The 16,654-nt window shown below is 38.0% G+C and overlaps 1 protein-coding gene across 1 annotated transcript in view; it reads left to right on the top strand.

Moving 5' to 3' along the window:
- The window catches only part of fras1 (Fraser extracellular matrix complex subunit 1), a 138,080-nt gene that overhangs the window by 33,655 nt on the left and 87,771 nt on the right, over window positions 1-16,654 (top strand). The window contains exons 3-12 of the mRNA XM_053481101.1: window positions 4,733-4,840; window positions 5,450-5,542; window positions 6,003-6,162; window positions 9,310-9,443; window positions 10,236-10,319; window positions 11,844-11,945; window positions 12,587-12,778; window positions 15,297-15,386; window positions 15,503-15,541; window positions 15,698-15,845. Of these exons, the coding sequence (XP_053337076.1) occupies window positions 4,733-4,840; window positions 5,450-5,542; window positions 6,003-6,162; window positions 9,310-9,443; window positions 10,236-10,319; window positions 11,844-11,945; window positions 12,587-12,778; window positions 15,297-15,386; window positions 15,503-15,541; window positions 15,698-15,845 (1,150 nt within the window). The remainder of the gene's footprint in view (window positions 1-4,732; window positions 4,841-5,449; window positions 5,543-6,002; window positions 6,163-9,309; window positions 9,444-10,235; window positions 10,320-11,843; window positions 11,946-12,586; window positions 12,779-15,296; window positions 15,387-15,502; window positions 15,542-15,697; window positions 15,846-16,654) is intronic.

Consider the following 16,654-nt stretch of genomic DNA (forward strand, 5'->3'; position numbering starts at 1 on the left):
TTTTGCTAATCTATATTCCCATGAACCTCCAGCTTATTAGTCACTCTTTCAGACATGCATGCTTATCTATTACAAATGATTACAGTACAACAGATATGTAAGTGTAAGCTGTAGTATAAGGAAATTCCGACAAGTTTCTAATCAGTAAGTTTACACTAACTACTGTAATGGCACTGAAGAGTTTCTCAGCATCTTTTCTTCTCATTTTTGCATCTTCCTCGTTAATCAAACAGCCGAATTGCTGCTATGAAACAGGATGACAGGAGGCTTGGTGATCAGGGAAATAATATTTTTCTAACTAGACGGATAGAGGCTAGCAGCTGGCGGGAAAAGGGCATTAATTACCTTTAATTACCTTATCAGTGGCGTGCCAAAGTGTAGTTTGCTCCGAGTGGAATCCATTTGGAGCTGATTTTGAAAGAGAATCCTGTTGAAACACCCTTAATTTATAAACTGATATAAGGAGTGTGCTGACAGCTTTTCACTAAAACATTTGCTGTGATCGAACAAATATCTGGCATGGGTAGTGACAAATGCTAGACGCTTCTATCCCTGACAGTAAGTTTAAATTCGTCACTCGAGCTCTGGCGCCACTGGGGTCAACTAAATGTGGACCAGCAGCATGAGCAGTTATGTTTAGCACCTTGCTTTATATATATTTATATATATATATATATATAGGAAAGCTATGTCTGAACACAGGATATATACACTGACGCAGCGTAAACACTGGATAATGATAGGACATTTTTCTAGTTTATAGACTAACTATAGTTGGTTCGACTTTATAGCATATGAGACTTCATTAATTTAATCTGAGAAATTAGCCAGATGTGCAAGTGCGTAACGAAACTTGTGATTCTGCGACAGACACACATTTGACTTGTACGACTCATTAATTACAGTATGTGTTGCACATGGAAACGGAGAGCAAGATGGTTAGCTAAGTGCCAGCTCTGTCATAACAGAAACAAACCATTAAATATTTATTCACTATGCAGACTTCTCATTCATGTTAGCTGCCAAGCTACAGAAAATCAATGTCAGGAAACAAGCATGCCCAGGTCCTAGGAAATGGATAGGATATAGATGGAAGCAGTAATCTGTTGCAGCATTGCCCTCACTGATTGCTATTTATGATTATATTTATGGTTAGGAGGCTGGCGTAGTGGTTTGAGCGAGAATTCATTTCACTAGATAATACTGTATAAAGCAATCAGCCATAACATTAAAACCTAAAATTGTGTTGGTTCCCCTTGAGCCACCAAAAACAGCCCTGACCCCTTGAAGCTTGACTCCACAAGACCTCTGAAGACATGCTTTGGCATCTGGCACCGTGATATTAGCAGCAGATCCTTTATGTTGCCAGGTCAGGCCTCCTTAGATCTGTCTTGTTTGTCCCTCATAGCCCATAGAGATTAAAATTTGGAGCCCAGTTTAGCAAGCTTGAACTCTTAAGCCCCATCCACAGCAGCCTGTTATGCACTGCATGTTCTGATACCTTTCTATCATAGCCAGCATGAACCATTTTCAGCAGTTTATTATATATTGGCTTTTCTGTGGGATCAGACCATACAGGTTGGCCTTTACTCTCACGGGCATAAACGAGGCTTTGGGTGCCCATGATCCTGTCACCAGTTTACTGGTGTAGTTAATAATCAGTGCCATTCACATCACCCCTTGGCACCACAAACCTAGGTGGTTTTAATGGGTAATATTTTGGATGCCTTCAGCATTGTTTTACAGTGTAGAAAGAAATAAAATTTTAGGATTCACTCCATTGTTGTTGCAATTTTTTGAGCATTAGTGTATTTTCTAATTCCGTGGTCTTTCCTGATTTTTATTTCTTTCTACATTCGTCCAAGAACTATTCCAGAACAGCTGTCCTCCGTGTCCTAAAATAACACCCGACAGTTGTTGTGTTGGTGTTACCTAATTACCTAATGCCATGCCAAAAATCCAGCATTGTACTAAAACGTAGAAAATAAACCTAAACATGTGTCCAAGCTTTAGATTGGTACTGTGTATACAATACAGTACAGAAATACCTTAATGCTGGTTATAAAAACAAGTTTCAAAGGGACGATGACAATCCAGACCTACTTGTTACATGCTAATAAAATGTAATTAAACAAAAATTAAGGAATACAGTGATTTTATGTTTTAAGTTACTTGTTTGACCATTTATGTACATCATTATAGATTAGTTATTGCACACAATAATTATTTGACATATATATGTGGGTAAAGTTAACCAGCCATTAATAAACATGACAAGAAATAATTTGTATGGGGGGTATTATCAGACGACACAAATATGAAGCCAGTTTTTTGATTCATTCATTTATTTTCTTATATATGTCTGATGGAAAGCAAACGAGCGTCTGTCAGTAGTCTCTTAAGTGCCAGACTCTTGCTTAACACTTTACCAAATGCCATTTTATGCTTTATTAGCAGCGCTGAATTCCCCCAGGAAATGCATTCTTGTGTTGTGTTTGTACTCGGTTTGGGTCGTGTGGCACAGATGGTGTCTCTGTTTCAATTAAAATGTGTTATTGTGTCCTATACAGCCCGAATTAAACCACAATACCCAATTATGCCCAAGCCGAGTCCTTGGTCTGATCTGACCTTCTTCAGTGTTCTGACTTTATACTGTGTTAAAACATCTGTGTCACTGTGAAATGTTCAAACAAGAAGTTGAGCAAAATGTTAAAATGTCTTCCCAGGAAGGCTGACATCGATATGGCATTTAAAGCTGAAGCAGAAAAGATTTATGCTCAGTCAGATTCTGCTGAAGTTTTCACAGATATTGTATATATATATATATATATATATAATTGGGTTGCAAGTAGTGCTTTGCCTTAATTATTTTCTAATCTTAGGAGTAACAGCTGTTCAGGCATGACCATCTCATTGTTTTTTTTGTTTTTTTCAAGCAGAAATTTGCCATTGGACATTTTTTGCCTTGACCGCCGGTGGTACGCGTACAATATAATGAAATGCGAACTCTCTTATACCTTCCACTGGGACCAAATTCCACATCATCTTCAGAACCCTGCTGCTTTTCAACTTACTGGGTGTCAAAGTGTCAAAACCGACTATTTCCTCTATTAAACTACCATTTATTTTTCTTTTAACCCTCTCTAACCTTGGATGTATGTTTATCCCCACCTTGAACTCCCAGGACTGTCTCTAGCTCCAAACTTTCATTCATCAGTCTTGTAACTACAAACCATTTCCTTTGAAACCTTTCCATGGTTTCACTGTAGACACTGAATAATTCATAGTAGTTGTTACAGAATATGCTTTAGTGTGAATACCTTAATATTAAGCTGGGGATTTAAAATAAAAGAATGAAATAAAATAGAGAACAAGAGAAATAAAACATGGTTTAATTAATTAAATTGAAAGTTGTCCAGGAACGTTTTCCTCCCCAAATACCTCAGTATAATTGTAATAAAGTAATTAAATAAAGTAATTTTAAATAATTTAACATTTAAAACAACAATCATAAACATAACAACAATTATATTTATAATTATCTTAAAAACAATTTAAAAAATGTAAATTTTTTGTTATACTTTTTACCAATTATTTTTACATATAAAGTTGTGGTACAGGTTGCCAAATCCATTTTTACCACGTTACAAAACACCAATTTTTATGTATAATGATTAGGGATGCACCGAAATGAAAATTCTTCATTAAAAAACATGTTTAAAATATTTTCTTTTTGTTTGTATTAAAAAAACCACAAATTAATTAAGCAATCAAACTTTTATTGATAATAAATAACAGTAATAAGGCTGTTTAACAATAACAAAACTTGCTTCCAAGTGCTTCCAAACCGCCGACATACTCCGTGTTTGATGCGTAATGACCGCGCGAACGAGACGGGAGGATGGGAGAGGCGTGGCGACAATTTCGGCTTTTATTTTCGGCGCTTTCTTACGTTTCGGCCGAAACCGATAATGCTATTTTGGCCGAAAATTTTCGGCAGCCGAAATTTCGGTGCATCCCTAATAATGATTAACTAGTTAGCTATTAAGGCCTTTACTTGTATTAATATGTTGGGGATGTGATGTGGTGTCTGGCACAAGGAAATCGGCAGCGGATCCTTTGGGTGGTGTGGGTTGCGGGGTGGGGCCTCTGTGGATCGGACTTGTTTTTCTGGTGCATCCTATGGACACAAGGTGGTATTGAAACCTGGGAAGTTTGGAGGCCGGGTTGGCAGTCTTGCCCAATTTGCTTCTTGGGCCCCAGGCATGATGGGCTGTGGTGCACTGGGTGCCCTGGTTTCTTTCTATCTGGCAAGCATTTACTTGTTTCTGCGTTTGTGCTGCAATGGATTTCCTGATGGGTTAGCTTTTGGTCCCCATTGGCATGGGTGAGCCCTGGGTGCCCATCATCCTGTCTCCAGTTAACTGGAATATAATTGATAATGGGTGTAAATGGTGTTAATGTGGTATATATTAATGTATATGTGATACTTTATTACTATTATTATATTTAATATATATTCTAATATTCGATATCTATTATTTCTAATGTTTTTCTGTACCTTTATGGTAATCATGTAAACAAAAGCAGCTGCTATTTTTATAAATTACTGATGGTTGACTGTTGCTTGCCTCATGAACTGCAATTTTATGCAACAGTAGCATGCTTATCTGTGTATGGAGATGTATCTGAAGGCGTCTGTTCATTATTTTCTCTTTTTGACTCATTACAGAACAATACATCATGGAAACCAGATGCTTGTCAAGACTGCACCTGCCACAGCGAGGTTGTCATGTGCAAAGCTATCCCGTGCCAAAATCCTCAGTGTGACTTTCAAAGGGTAAGTAGGCTGATATTTTAGGAAGGGATTAATTATAAAAGTGAAGTGTGTAATGGATGCAGGGGTAAGTCGATTGATTGATGAAGCAAAGTGAGTAAACTGATGAGTGGCTGGATGGATGGATGGATGGATGGATGGATGGATGCTTGGATATGTACAGTAGAGGAGCCTGTAATAGCAATAAATGGATGGCCCCTGTAGCCAGAGTGCTGATGGTACAAGTGACTTTTAACGAGATGTTCTTTAACCTTATTGCCTTTCTTTTACTGCTTTTGATTAAGATCGAGTCACAGATTTATATTCCATTTTTTTGTTCTTTGCTGCATCATGCGATCGAGAAACTTTCCAAAGCCAACAATCAATGCTTCTGGCAACTGTTTCAATTACCTTTATTAAAACTGTCAATAAAACATAGGTCATAGTGCTCAGCGAAGCATGCAGTAAAAATCTGTAATTATATCACACTGTCCTTTTTTAACCTTTCTTGAAAGCTGATAGCTTATCGGTCCGTTCCGCCGCATATCCATCAATAAGTCATATCTGGAAAGTTAGCGCCTATATTGATGCTAATGATGTTGTGCTAACATAGCCGTCTGGATGTGTTCCCAGGGAGAGCGTTTGAGAATCCCTGCAAACAGATGCTGTCCGGAGTGTTTCCCACAATCAACTGGCTCCTGCCAGCATCAGGGAGCAGTGTATGGGGTAAGTGACACTCCTGTGGACGAGGCCCAGTGAAAGATGCCAAAGGCCCCCCAGTCTAGACTCTACCAGTTCGTACAGCTTGCTAAGTGGTCACTCAAAGCACAATTGCTTTCTTGTTAGCATCCCACTCCTGTCTGACAGAGCTAGCCTCTTGTTGGTCCTCCTTTGACAAGCTGCTTGTTATTCTGACGGTGTCGCTTCCAGCTTGAATGAGGTTTACTTAGCGAAGCTGGCTGTGTTGGCACAGGGGCGTAATTCTGTAGCTAATTAACTCGCCCCATGTTCGTACAAATTCTCCAACAGCATAGAACACTTTACAAAACTGAAGAATTGATCCATAGGAGGACTCAGAGCAATTGCTAGCCAAAGTTACTGACAATACCATCCTGGTGCAAAAGCAAATGCCAACTCTCCCACAACCTCATAACCTCTTTCTCTGTGTCTCTGTCTTCTTGTGCAGCATGACAGCCAGTGGAGCGAGTCCAAGTGCTCGGTGTGCACATGTACTTCTGGGAAAGTGACCTGTGTAGCTCCTGCCTGTCCTCCCCTCAGCTGTGGGAGAGGACAGACTCCTTACGTCCCATTAGGAGAATGCTGTCCTAAATGTGCCCGAAATGGAGGTAGGAGTGTAGGAGTTACTGAAACATTGGAGTTGACAACAAAACGACTATTGCTAAGTAATCTGTTTCCCATGAAGTGGTTTTGCAGAACCAGCTTTTTACGTAGTAATAGCGTTAAAGTAAATAGGTCTTGTCACTTATTCAGATATAACGTCAATAGCTAGGAGGAAGACCAAGCATTGTTTTTCAATATGGATTTGAGCTCTAATTTTATTATTAAGGAAACTATACTATATCTTTTTATTAAAAAAAAAAGACTAAAATGTACTCGCATGTTGTGTTCAAGAGAATGATGCAGATCCCTTATCTTCTAACTTTCCATGATAAGTTCCTGTGCTTTTCAGCTTGTTTGTAGCTCTGATTCCTGACATTCTGCCAAATCAGCTAAATATACTTACAGGCTTTCCTGGTCTATCGTAGTATTTTCTACAAATGTTAGTAACTGATCTTTTTCATTCAGTCAAGATAATGTCTTGTTGTTGATACACACTTACTTATTAATAGACAAATCATTTCATCTTTCTTACATGTAAGTTTCCTTCAAGGTGTCATTTACTGTATCTTTGACAGTAATCAGTATGAAGATGTTCGATGCAGAGATTGACCAACAACGTGGCCACTTAAATTTGTCATTTGAGCAAATCAACTGATACGTGCTGGTCAAATAAAACTATGAACAAGCTGGAGGTAGCTAACCAGTACGATAGGAAATTACTAGACAATAAGCAAATAATGTCTAAAAGAATGAGACAAAATAAAGCCTCTGTGAAATCACAGGTCTAAAGGCTGGAAGGAAACGTTTTTGTGATCCATTTGCCATGATTATCTGCTGAAAATCATTGGATTTGGAGTTTGTTGATAGAATTTTGTAGATTTTGGCTAGTTTAATGAAAAAGGGGCACTGGTGACTTAGTAGTGGGTCTCTCGTCTGTCATGCGGAAGGCCCAGGTTTGGTTCCCAGCCAACGCCCAAACCCCAGCCACTTGATGCAATGCGTCAGGAAGAACATCCAAGAAAAACATGACACTTACTCACCTTCTAAATCCCAGTTTTACTCCTGCGCTCAACCAGAAAATTAACTTTATCACTTCTTTAGTAATTAATGAGCAAAGAAACTTTCAGATTATCCCCTCAGTTTGACATACAACTAGACACAATTGCACGTATTTTGGAGCGTGAGACTTGTGAGACATTTCCGCCCACCTTTAACACTTGTGGTCTGCTGGACAGGAAGATGGAGATCATTCCTGTGACATAGCAACAAGAACTATCTACCTCACAGGCAGACCACAAACAGGACAGGTGGGCGGAAATGTCTCACCCTGATTAACAGGTTGAGTTCTCAACCCCCTGCTGTACTTATTGTTCACTTAAGACTGTGTGGCCACTTCTAACTCTACCACCTTTCCTGCTGTGGTCAGCTTGACATCTAATAATGATGAGAAGGCCTACCTGGAGTAGATAAGACTAAAGAACTGGTTCCAGAAGAACAGTTCATTCCAGAATGTCAGCAAGACAGTGTTGTTATTTGTGGACTTCAGTGCAAACAGGAGAGAAGCTACAGTACAGACCCCTTTAGGATAAATGAACCCCCAGTGGAGAGAGGACAGGTTCCAGTACATACATGTTCACATCATGCATGATCCTATCACATTAACACAATGGTGAAGAAGGCCTTCAAACTGCACTCCAGGGTATTAAGAAACTTTTGACCTGCACTACAAAGAGTATTCTGATGGTAAGCATTAAAGCCAGCTTCAACTACGTGCACCATCTACACCAAGCATCCAGACCTGCAGTCTATCTACTGCACATGGTGCACGACCAAGTCTAAGGAATATAGTAAAGGACCTCACACATCTGAACAGAGAGGACGTGGAGGAGCTTCTTCTAGTCATGGGAAGTTACTCGGTTCTTAAAATCTCGTCCATCAAAATAAAATTATTTTTGAGTCATTTAGTTTATTTCGTTCTTTTGATCAGAAATAAAATAAAATGTTGCATTTTCAATAAAAAGACCCCCAATACGTCTACATAGACAAATCTTGGCTATAGTTCCAGTAATGAAAATATTACAATGCAGCTAAGGACATATTATAATAAACAGAATGAGCAGCTCAGCTCTTATATCTTCTATCGTTCATTCTTTTGAATCTATTATACCGCATAGCGCCTATGGGAGTCACGTGACAAAGGAACGAACGACTCGGGACTTGAAGACTCCTTGAGAAAGAACATTTCGTTCAATTCTGTTTCCTGTGTACTGCACTGCATAGCGTCTGTGGGAGTCACATGACAATATTATATTGCTGCCATTTTTGTTTTTTACATCCCTTATACTTATTTTAAAAATTTTACATCGTTCTTCATTTTTACTTTATAGACAGTTCTAAAAAGGTTTTCACTGCATTATACTGTACTTGATTGTGTGTTTCATTTTAAATAATTTCAACCAAACTCTTTGAAAAAAAACATTTTAAAAAGTCTCTGGAATGTGCTTATTTCGAGGCCATGTGACCGTAAGTCAATCTGAAAAATGAATTCACCATAAATGAAGGCTACTTATTGAAATTATTTCATAATACTAAGTGTATCCAGCTTACATTCCTTAGAAAACAGGTTAACCCACCTATTGTGTGCCTTTAGACATTTAAATGTTACGAAAAACAAAATATTTTCTGTCAAATTTAACACAGAGTCTCAGAGCTAATTTAAAATAAATAAAATAATTACGGTTACTACGTACTATATGCAGGCCATGAACCTTTTATCCATGCACACTGTTTTAAACATCAAACCTCTCTGTATCGCACTTTTGCACATAAACAGAAGGAGAGCAACTTCTGAGTTTTTCAACTCATCAACCATGCTATATGTGTTTGGGGGCCAATAATATTCCATAATTTGTCTGTTGTAGTTCAGAGCATTAGATTCAGCTCACTCATATAAAATCGAGCATGTCTCTTGAGCTTTTCTTTATTTCACTTGTAGTTGGTGTGGTCTCGTCTCTTACTGTAATCTCTATGGCAACATTATTATGTCTTCATTATGTCTTTGAATGGAACAATGACTCTGGACAATGAAAGTACTCACTTTCACACACACAGTTAGACACAAATAGCAACAGCGCTGTGTACCATTTTTACAGAGTCTTGCTCCTGGGAGGGAGAAGAGCACAGGGATGGAGAAGAATGGAGTCCCAGTCCTTGTACGAGGTGTGAATGTAGAAACGGACAGGTGCAGTGCTCTGTCGCAGAGTGTCAACCCATCACGTGCAAGCCGGTAAATGGACACAGTCACAGTCTTCATTTCCAATTGCACTTCACTTTACTGTCTAATTTGTGATGTGATTTCAGCTGCATAAACACCACAAAAACATATTGATGAACAATAAAAAAAAACAATATTCAAATATAGTTGCAAGCAACGAGTGTCCTTAATAGCAACTATTATAATATAGTAACATATTTAATCTGTTATAGTCAAGGGTGAAAGTAGGCCGGTATGGTCAAATACTGCAGATCACTAAAAGATTTAGTGGTGGTACGAAGTGCAGTACTGGTAAGAGAAGAGAGCAGTTTTGACTTGAATACTGTTTGATTTCAGTTACCTTTTAGTTTGTAATAACCTGCTAATGCTTATAATTTCACAAATGACCATTTTTTGTTCTTTATAAAAATGAAAAGTTTGGAAACGCTTTTGTGCATAATAATTTGGAACATGCATTTGAATGCATTTTTTTTTTAAATATACTGTTATCACTGGGCAGTTTGTTCAAAAACCTTTCAATTGTACTCTAATAGTTGATGACTGGAAAATTACAATGACTGCAATTCATATGGGTAATTTGGAAAATCTAAGAAAAATACATTTTGCATTATAATTTGGAACCCAGTGTACAATTTGTTAACTAATTTTAATTTAAATTCAGTGGTGTCACCTTGATGTGTAATTGCAGGGACTGGTTAGGAACAGATGCATTTTCATGTCACAGAACTTTCTCAATACTGTTTATGCCATGCTGTGCAAAACAGAAATTGTAAACCCTATATGAATGTTTTTTGTCCTTTTCAGAATGAAAACCTGGTAATCCAGCCAGGAAAATGCTGCCCGCAGTGCATCTCAAACCCATGCATAGCCGCCGGAAAAGAGTACAAGGTACTTGGATAAATAGTGATATTTCAGCTTTTGTGGCGAGAGACAGACTGGTCAATACTCTTTTAAGATGGAGACAACTTGAAAGAAAATGAGGTGTTGAAGCAGCACATTATGTGCAGAGGGTTCTCATCAAGAACACCCTCCTTTAATTCTGTCCGTCTTTTTTTCCAGGCAGTTTTCTCTTTCTGCAGTTTCCACTTTTAAGTTTTGTATATGACTTATCAGGTTTCTGAAATGTTCCCATAGTCACTGGCAGTGTTGAGTGTAACCCGTTATAAAGTAACACGTTAAAGAACTCGTATTACTTTTTTGATGTAACGAGTAATCTATTGCTCTAGGTCCGCCAATTAAGTACTTAGTTATTTAGTTATATAACTAAGTTATTTAGTTTTTATATATATATATATATACTTCTACTATATATGCCAAACTTCACTGAGTGATGATGGTAGTCTAGTCTTGACCAAAACAACATGCATGAGGAATCACAAAGGAGTTTTAATTTTCTGCAATGGAAAAGTACTTTAACTAGTTACTTTAACTTTTATTTTGTAACGTAATTAGTTACTTTAAAAAGTTACTTCCCCCAACACTGATAACTAGTAGGCAGTACAGAAATATGAAAGGGAAAGAGCATGGTCAGTGAACACTGGTGTGTCAGGTCAGTCAGGATCTAATGAGGAAAATTAGTCACGACTGGTAAACAAGTACAATATAGAAAGTTTGCTAATTTAAGTAATACATTCTCTATCTCTGAGGAGTGCTTTCTGCACGATTTTCCCCTCTAATCAATTGCACCTGAACACATTAGCTATTTAAGCTGTGAAGAGTCTGTCTTGTTCGACATAACACATAACTGTGTTATATAATAAAAATTAATGGGACATATCATGCAAAATTCATTTTTAGACATTCCAATGGTTCTCCATTGTGGATATATGCACATAAGTGTAAGAAAAATAAAACATTTTCTGCTTTTTGTCCTTTTTCTATTCTTGTATCGACCATGGCGCAAAAAGTAAAGTATCCTCCCCCCCTAAAGTGACCTTATAACAGAAGAACCCCTCCTCCAACTTGTTGCTCAGGTCTGCCCAGCTCTGCTTTGACTCTTTGGTGGGGTGGTCCGAAGCAATAGCTCATTTACATAGACACTGAAACAGCGCATTTGGAAGAGGAGTGGAATAAAGGAAGTTTGGTGTATAAACAATAATGCATTATCAGTGTGGTATTTCAACTGCAGCATTTAGAGACACATTTTGGGGGACCCCTGAGATCTGTGTTAGGTTGGCAAAGAAACGGTAAAATACGGGACCTTTAAAGTCCATTGACCAGAACAAGGACATTTAGTGTATTTAGTATTCAGACAACAATCAGGTGTGAGCAACCCTTTGGATCATGAAATTGAAGCAAGGATTAGGAAAAGTAGAATTATTCTATTGTGCCCAAGAAGGATTATGGCAAGTGATTTAAATTCCTGTTCCCTTTAATCCATTCCAAACCTAAAACAATGTTTTCTCTCCTCAGGACGGGCAACAGTGGCAGAAAAGCAGTTGTACTACCTGCGTGTGTCACCGCGGGCAGTCACGGTGTCACACTGAAAAATGCAGCCCTCTCCAGTGTGACAAGGTCATTTACAAAAAGATTCACTTAATTTTTCATACGGAATACACAATAATACATTTCCAGTTCTATCAGGGAGACTTACTGTATGTCAACTAGGAGTAAAATAACACATGGTATATATTTTTGTTCTAAATATAATATATTACTATATATTATAATTATACTGTATAATATAATATAGTTCTAAAAGAGACACTGTTTATTTTTGTGTAGTTATGATATTGTTAAATAATTACTAGATGGATAAGCATGCTTGGCATTTAAAAAAAAAAAAAAAATCCTATGGTAAATTCCTTTTCATAATATTTTCCCGCTATTGAAAGTTTGATTCCTGATGACATCACAAGAGAGTGAAATTGGCTGTGCTTTCCATAGTGGGAGGGACGGCATACTCTCTGTTTTTCCATTCAGTGACACTAACCAATAGTGGATGATTGTGAGCTCATGTATGTGGAAGATGGTAGATAGCGCTTTCGTGAAAGATTCGTCTGTCTCATCTCAGTTAGCCCTTATCCTCCCCAGCTTGTTCATAAGATATGAAATCTGTTGATTAGTTATTTATACACAAAAGGTTTTCATTTATAGATTACAATCCCATTCTAACAACCAAACCTGTAACCATGATGTATTATGCTTTGTGTCAGGGTGAGACGAAGGTGAGGCGGCCCGGCCAATGCTGTGAGGAGTGCGTTTCCACCAAAGGTAGCTGCCTGTATGAGGCTACAACCCGCTACCATGGCGACATGTGGAACGGTACAGGCTGCGAGTTCTGCACGTGTCAGCGTGGCCAGGTGCTTTGCCAACGTGTTGAGTGTGCCAGGCTGGAGTGCCCACGGGTAGGAGCACCACTTTCATTTTTCTATATTTAAGCTGATTACATGCAACCGGTGAACCATCATTCTGTAATTCTGTGTCTATACAGTAACAGCATAGGTTAAATCCAGGGTGATAGCTATTATGTTAGACAAGGATAACAAAATAAAGGAGGGTTTAGTAGTAGTGTACAAGAGTTTTTTTTTTTTTCAGAACCGTTGAACTTTGAAAAGTGTGACCTAAGGTTTCTTACACGATTTAGCTTGCACATTTTTTATTCTGGTATGGCTACTGAGATATGACCACATCAGAAAGGGTCAGAACTTCCATTAGGATACAGGAGCGGTGCATGCCTGTCTTTGACATCTCTGGTGGAGGTCTAAGGATGGAATTGACCTGAATTTCGACTAAGGAGAAACTACAGCATCCCTCTCCACATTTATAGTGATTTATATGGGCTATATGAGCATTCTCGCATCGAGGCATTCTGCAGTGCAGCAGAGAAGTGTAGTATACAGTAAATCAGAATCGTGTGTGATCAGATCAAGACCTGTGTGAGAAGGATTTATTTACAAGGTAGCACAAAAGGAACAAATAGCTGCGAAACGACATGTGGTAAGCTGAGGCAATTAAAGAAACAAAACTAAAGGATTGGCAATATGAAGAATGGTTTTAACAAAATCACAAGTAACGAGTCCTCTGCATAAAACTGTGATACTGTATGCAATCGCTAAAGCATTGACTTGGAGAAATATGTGTGAAGCAGAAAAGTAGACAACTCAGGGCAAGACTAACCAAATAACAACTAGACACAGCTAAATCAAGACATGGTAAAGTTAGAGACAAGCAGAACGTGTCTTTACCTAGACACAAACAGAACTAGACGTAACTAAGACTAGACACGTCTATCATTAACTACAACTAGAACTAAACATAACTAAAAGTAGGTAAACATAATTAGAGTCAGACAAAACAACAACAAACAGTCAATAAATAAACCAGAAACTGGACACAGTTAGACATAATAAAAATTGGGTATAATGCAAACTAGAATCGATAAGAACTGGGCACAAAAAAATAGACACAGCTTGACATGTGCTTGATATAACAAGAACTAGATTTAAACATTAGATTTAAACATGGAGTTAAACATTAGACACAACACAAACTAGACATAACTAGAAAAGACACAACCAGCACAACAACCATCTAACAATTGTTCATACCGACCCGTAATTGCTAACAATATTTATCGCTTTTTATTTTCCACAAAACTCTTTTCTATCTTCGCTGCTACTTAAAAGTAATTTTACCGTTTACTCTTTCTCCTCCCACAAACTCAACTCATTACGTCATCACTACGAAGTTTCGAAATGTGTCGTGTTTTCACTTTGTCGCTCTTGTTTGCACATTTGCATGTGCACTTTTTTGTATAGGACTTCTGTTGATTTAAAAATGTCAATTCGTCTTGTTTCAGCTAGTCAGCTAATGAGGTTTCTTAGTTAGCTAGTTAGTTTTGTTAAATGATGTCGTTAATTTATGTTGTATGTAGCACCTTGGTACTGGAGGAACGTTGTTTTGTTTAACTCTGTACTAAACTGTATATGACTTGGCTTGACCGGAACTAGACACAGCCGATGTTAGCTAAACATAGTTGAAGCTAGAAACAACAATAAATACAGCTACAATAAATACAGACACAGTTAGAGCTAGACTCAAAAAGAAGTCTAACAAGAATTAAATTAAGCAAAAACTAGACACATCTACAGCTAGAAACAACAAGAACTAGACACATTTACATTACAACAAGATGTTGTAATGTATGTGATATAAAAAAAAACAACAACATTAACTAGATATAAGCATATAAGAATGAGCTATGACCAGAACTATAGAATGATGGGGTGTTTATATGTTTAATAAGGCCAGGAAGTACATGGTAGTTGCAAAGCTGTATAGATAAAGTCCCCAGTATTGGTCTGTTTAAACAGTCCAGGGTTGTAGCCGCTGACAGGCCACAGATGTCAGTAATCAGGGGTGGAAGGATATTGGGGACACTGCCATGGACAGTCTGCAGTGTGCTTTCTCCAGATTAATGGTGTGACTGTATAATTAGGATATGACCAGCGACCTTCAGACTTGAGAAACCGAAACAGAATAAATAGAAGGAAAAAAAAAACATTCAAAGATGGCTTATTAATACATTATCTTCCATTCCTAATGACAAATGATTAGCTTCCCACATGGCCAGTGTTTGGGCGAGAGTGAGAAGAGAAAGCTATTATATTATAGTTTTCATTCCTAATGAGATCTTGTCTCTCTCAAATGATGAACATTAAGGTAATCAAGCAATGTCATATAGAAGGCACTCGATGTTGCCGTTCTCTCGGATGAAGACGACCAACAGGAGCAAGCCGCATAAAGCGTTTGAGAAATAGATTACATGTGGCATTATTACTGGGATTGGAGTCTGCTGAAACTTTATGGAAAGTCATTTACTAAGTTATTTTTTTACACATGAACACATTTTTACTCTCCCAGGGGGAAGAGTTGGTGTATTTAAGTGGGAAGTGCTGCCCAGAGTGTAAACCATCAGTCAGTTCTTGTGTGTATCCGCACCTGCAAAACGAGGTATTAAGTTTATTAAGTCAAAAATCTATGTTGTCTTATGCTATACTATAAAATGTATCATAAGATGTATATTAGTGCAAAGAACCCACACTCATGGACATTCTTATATTCAGCAGGGCGAGAAAACCAAAGTGAAGAATTTCAGACGTCTTGCTGTAAGTAGAGCTGCGCAACACAATTCGCATAATCATAGATCATACCCATTCTAATGTGCCTAAAGAGAAATTCGTCTTTTATCAGTGATGTCAGGAGATGAAAGTGGCATCATCATGATATGGATTCACGTTTTAAATGTGTTGTGTTTGTTTCAGAACCTGGAGAGTGTAAGTGATGGTCTATGCCGAGAGTGCCAGTGTCGGGATGGTCATGTTACCTGTTATCAGCGCTCCTGTCCTACATGTCCAGTTGGCACCCTCGCCATGCCTCAGCAGGGACAGTGCTGCCCTGAATGCCACCCAGGTGAGATACACGTGTTTGTGTGCAGGTGGGAAGAGGTCTATGGGGTACAAGGGGTCTCAGTAGGGCGCTGAGATTCTGAATACCAGCTGAAATGGTGTCGAAATTATTATTATTTTTTTTTTTATTTTCTAGTCCCAGGGTACTAAAGTCTAAAGTTATTTCTTGTAATTCGATAAACAAACCTAATCGGGATGTCAGTGTTAATTATCACCAAAAAGTAAATACAAGGTTGAATCAAAAATGATCTACACTCCGGTTATATTAAAAGTTCTGTTGGCCGAAGTGTCTCATCGACGCTTTCCATTCAAGGCTACCAGTCATTGATGTGCAGGTGTGAACGTGTTAAATCAGTTCATTTGTAACTGCGGTGCGAGGAAAAATAGATGCCTTATTTGTGATTTGCATGAACGAAGAGCTGCGTGCAGTTATTAGTCTTTTGTGGTCTGAGAGTGTACCTGGTGCTCTCATGGAACAACATAAACAGAGGCGTTTGGATATCAGCAAACAAAATTTTGATTTTAATACTTTTGAAAGTTTCTTAAATAGAATCATTACTGGCGGCAGCTCAGCCTAATAATTCTTTTTTAATGATTGAATACGAAAGCTGGTTAAAAGATGAACAACTTGTTTTAAAAAGCAAGAAGATTATGCCAAAAAATTATATATTTTTCTTTTAATTAAAATCAATATTCTACAGCCAGAGTGGGGATCATTTTGACTCACTGTTGTAACATTACGTATTTCCAATGTGCGTGCCACTTTCTGTTTGGATCTTAACCCTTTATATGGCACTTATTGAAAATCAAGAA

The sequence above is a fragment of the Clarias gariepinus genome, chromosome 21 (genome assembly GCF_024256425.1).
Source record: "Clarias gariepinus isolate MV-2021 ecotype Netherlands chromosome 21, CGAR_prim_01v2, whole genome shotgun sequence".
In the NCBI taxonomy this organism is placed as follows: domain Eukaryota; kingdom Metazoa; phylum Chordata; class Actinopteri; order Siluriformes; family Clariidae; genus Clarias; species Clarias gariepinus.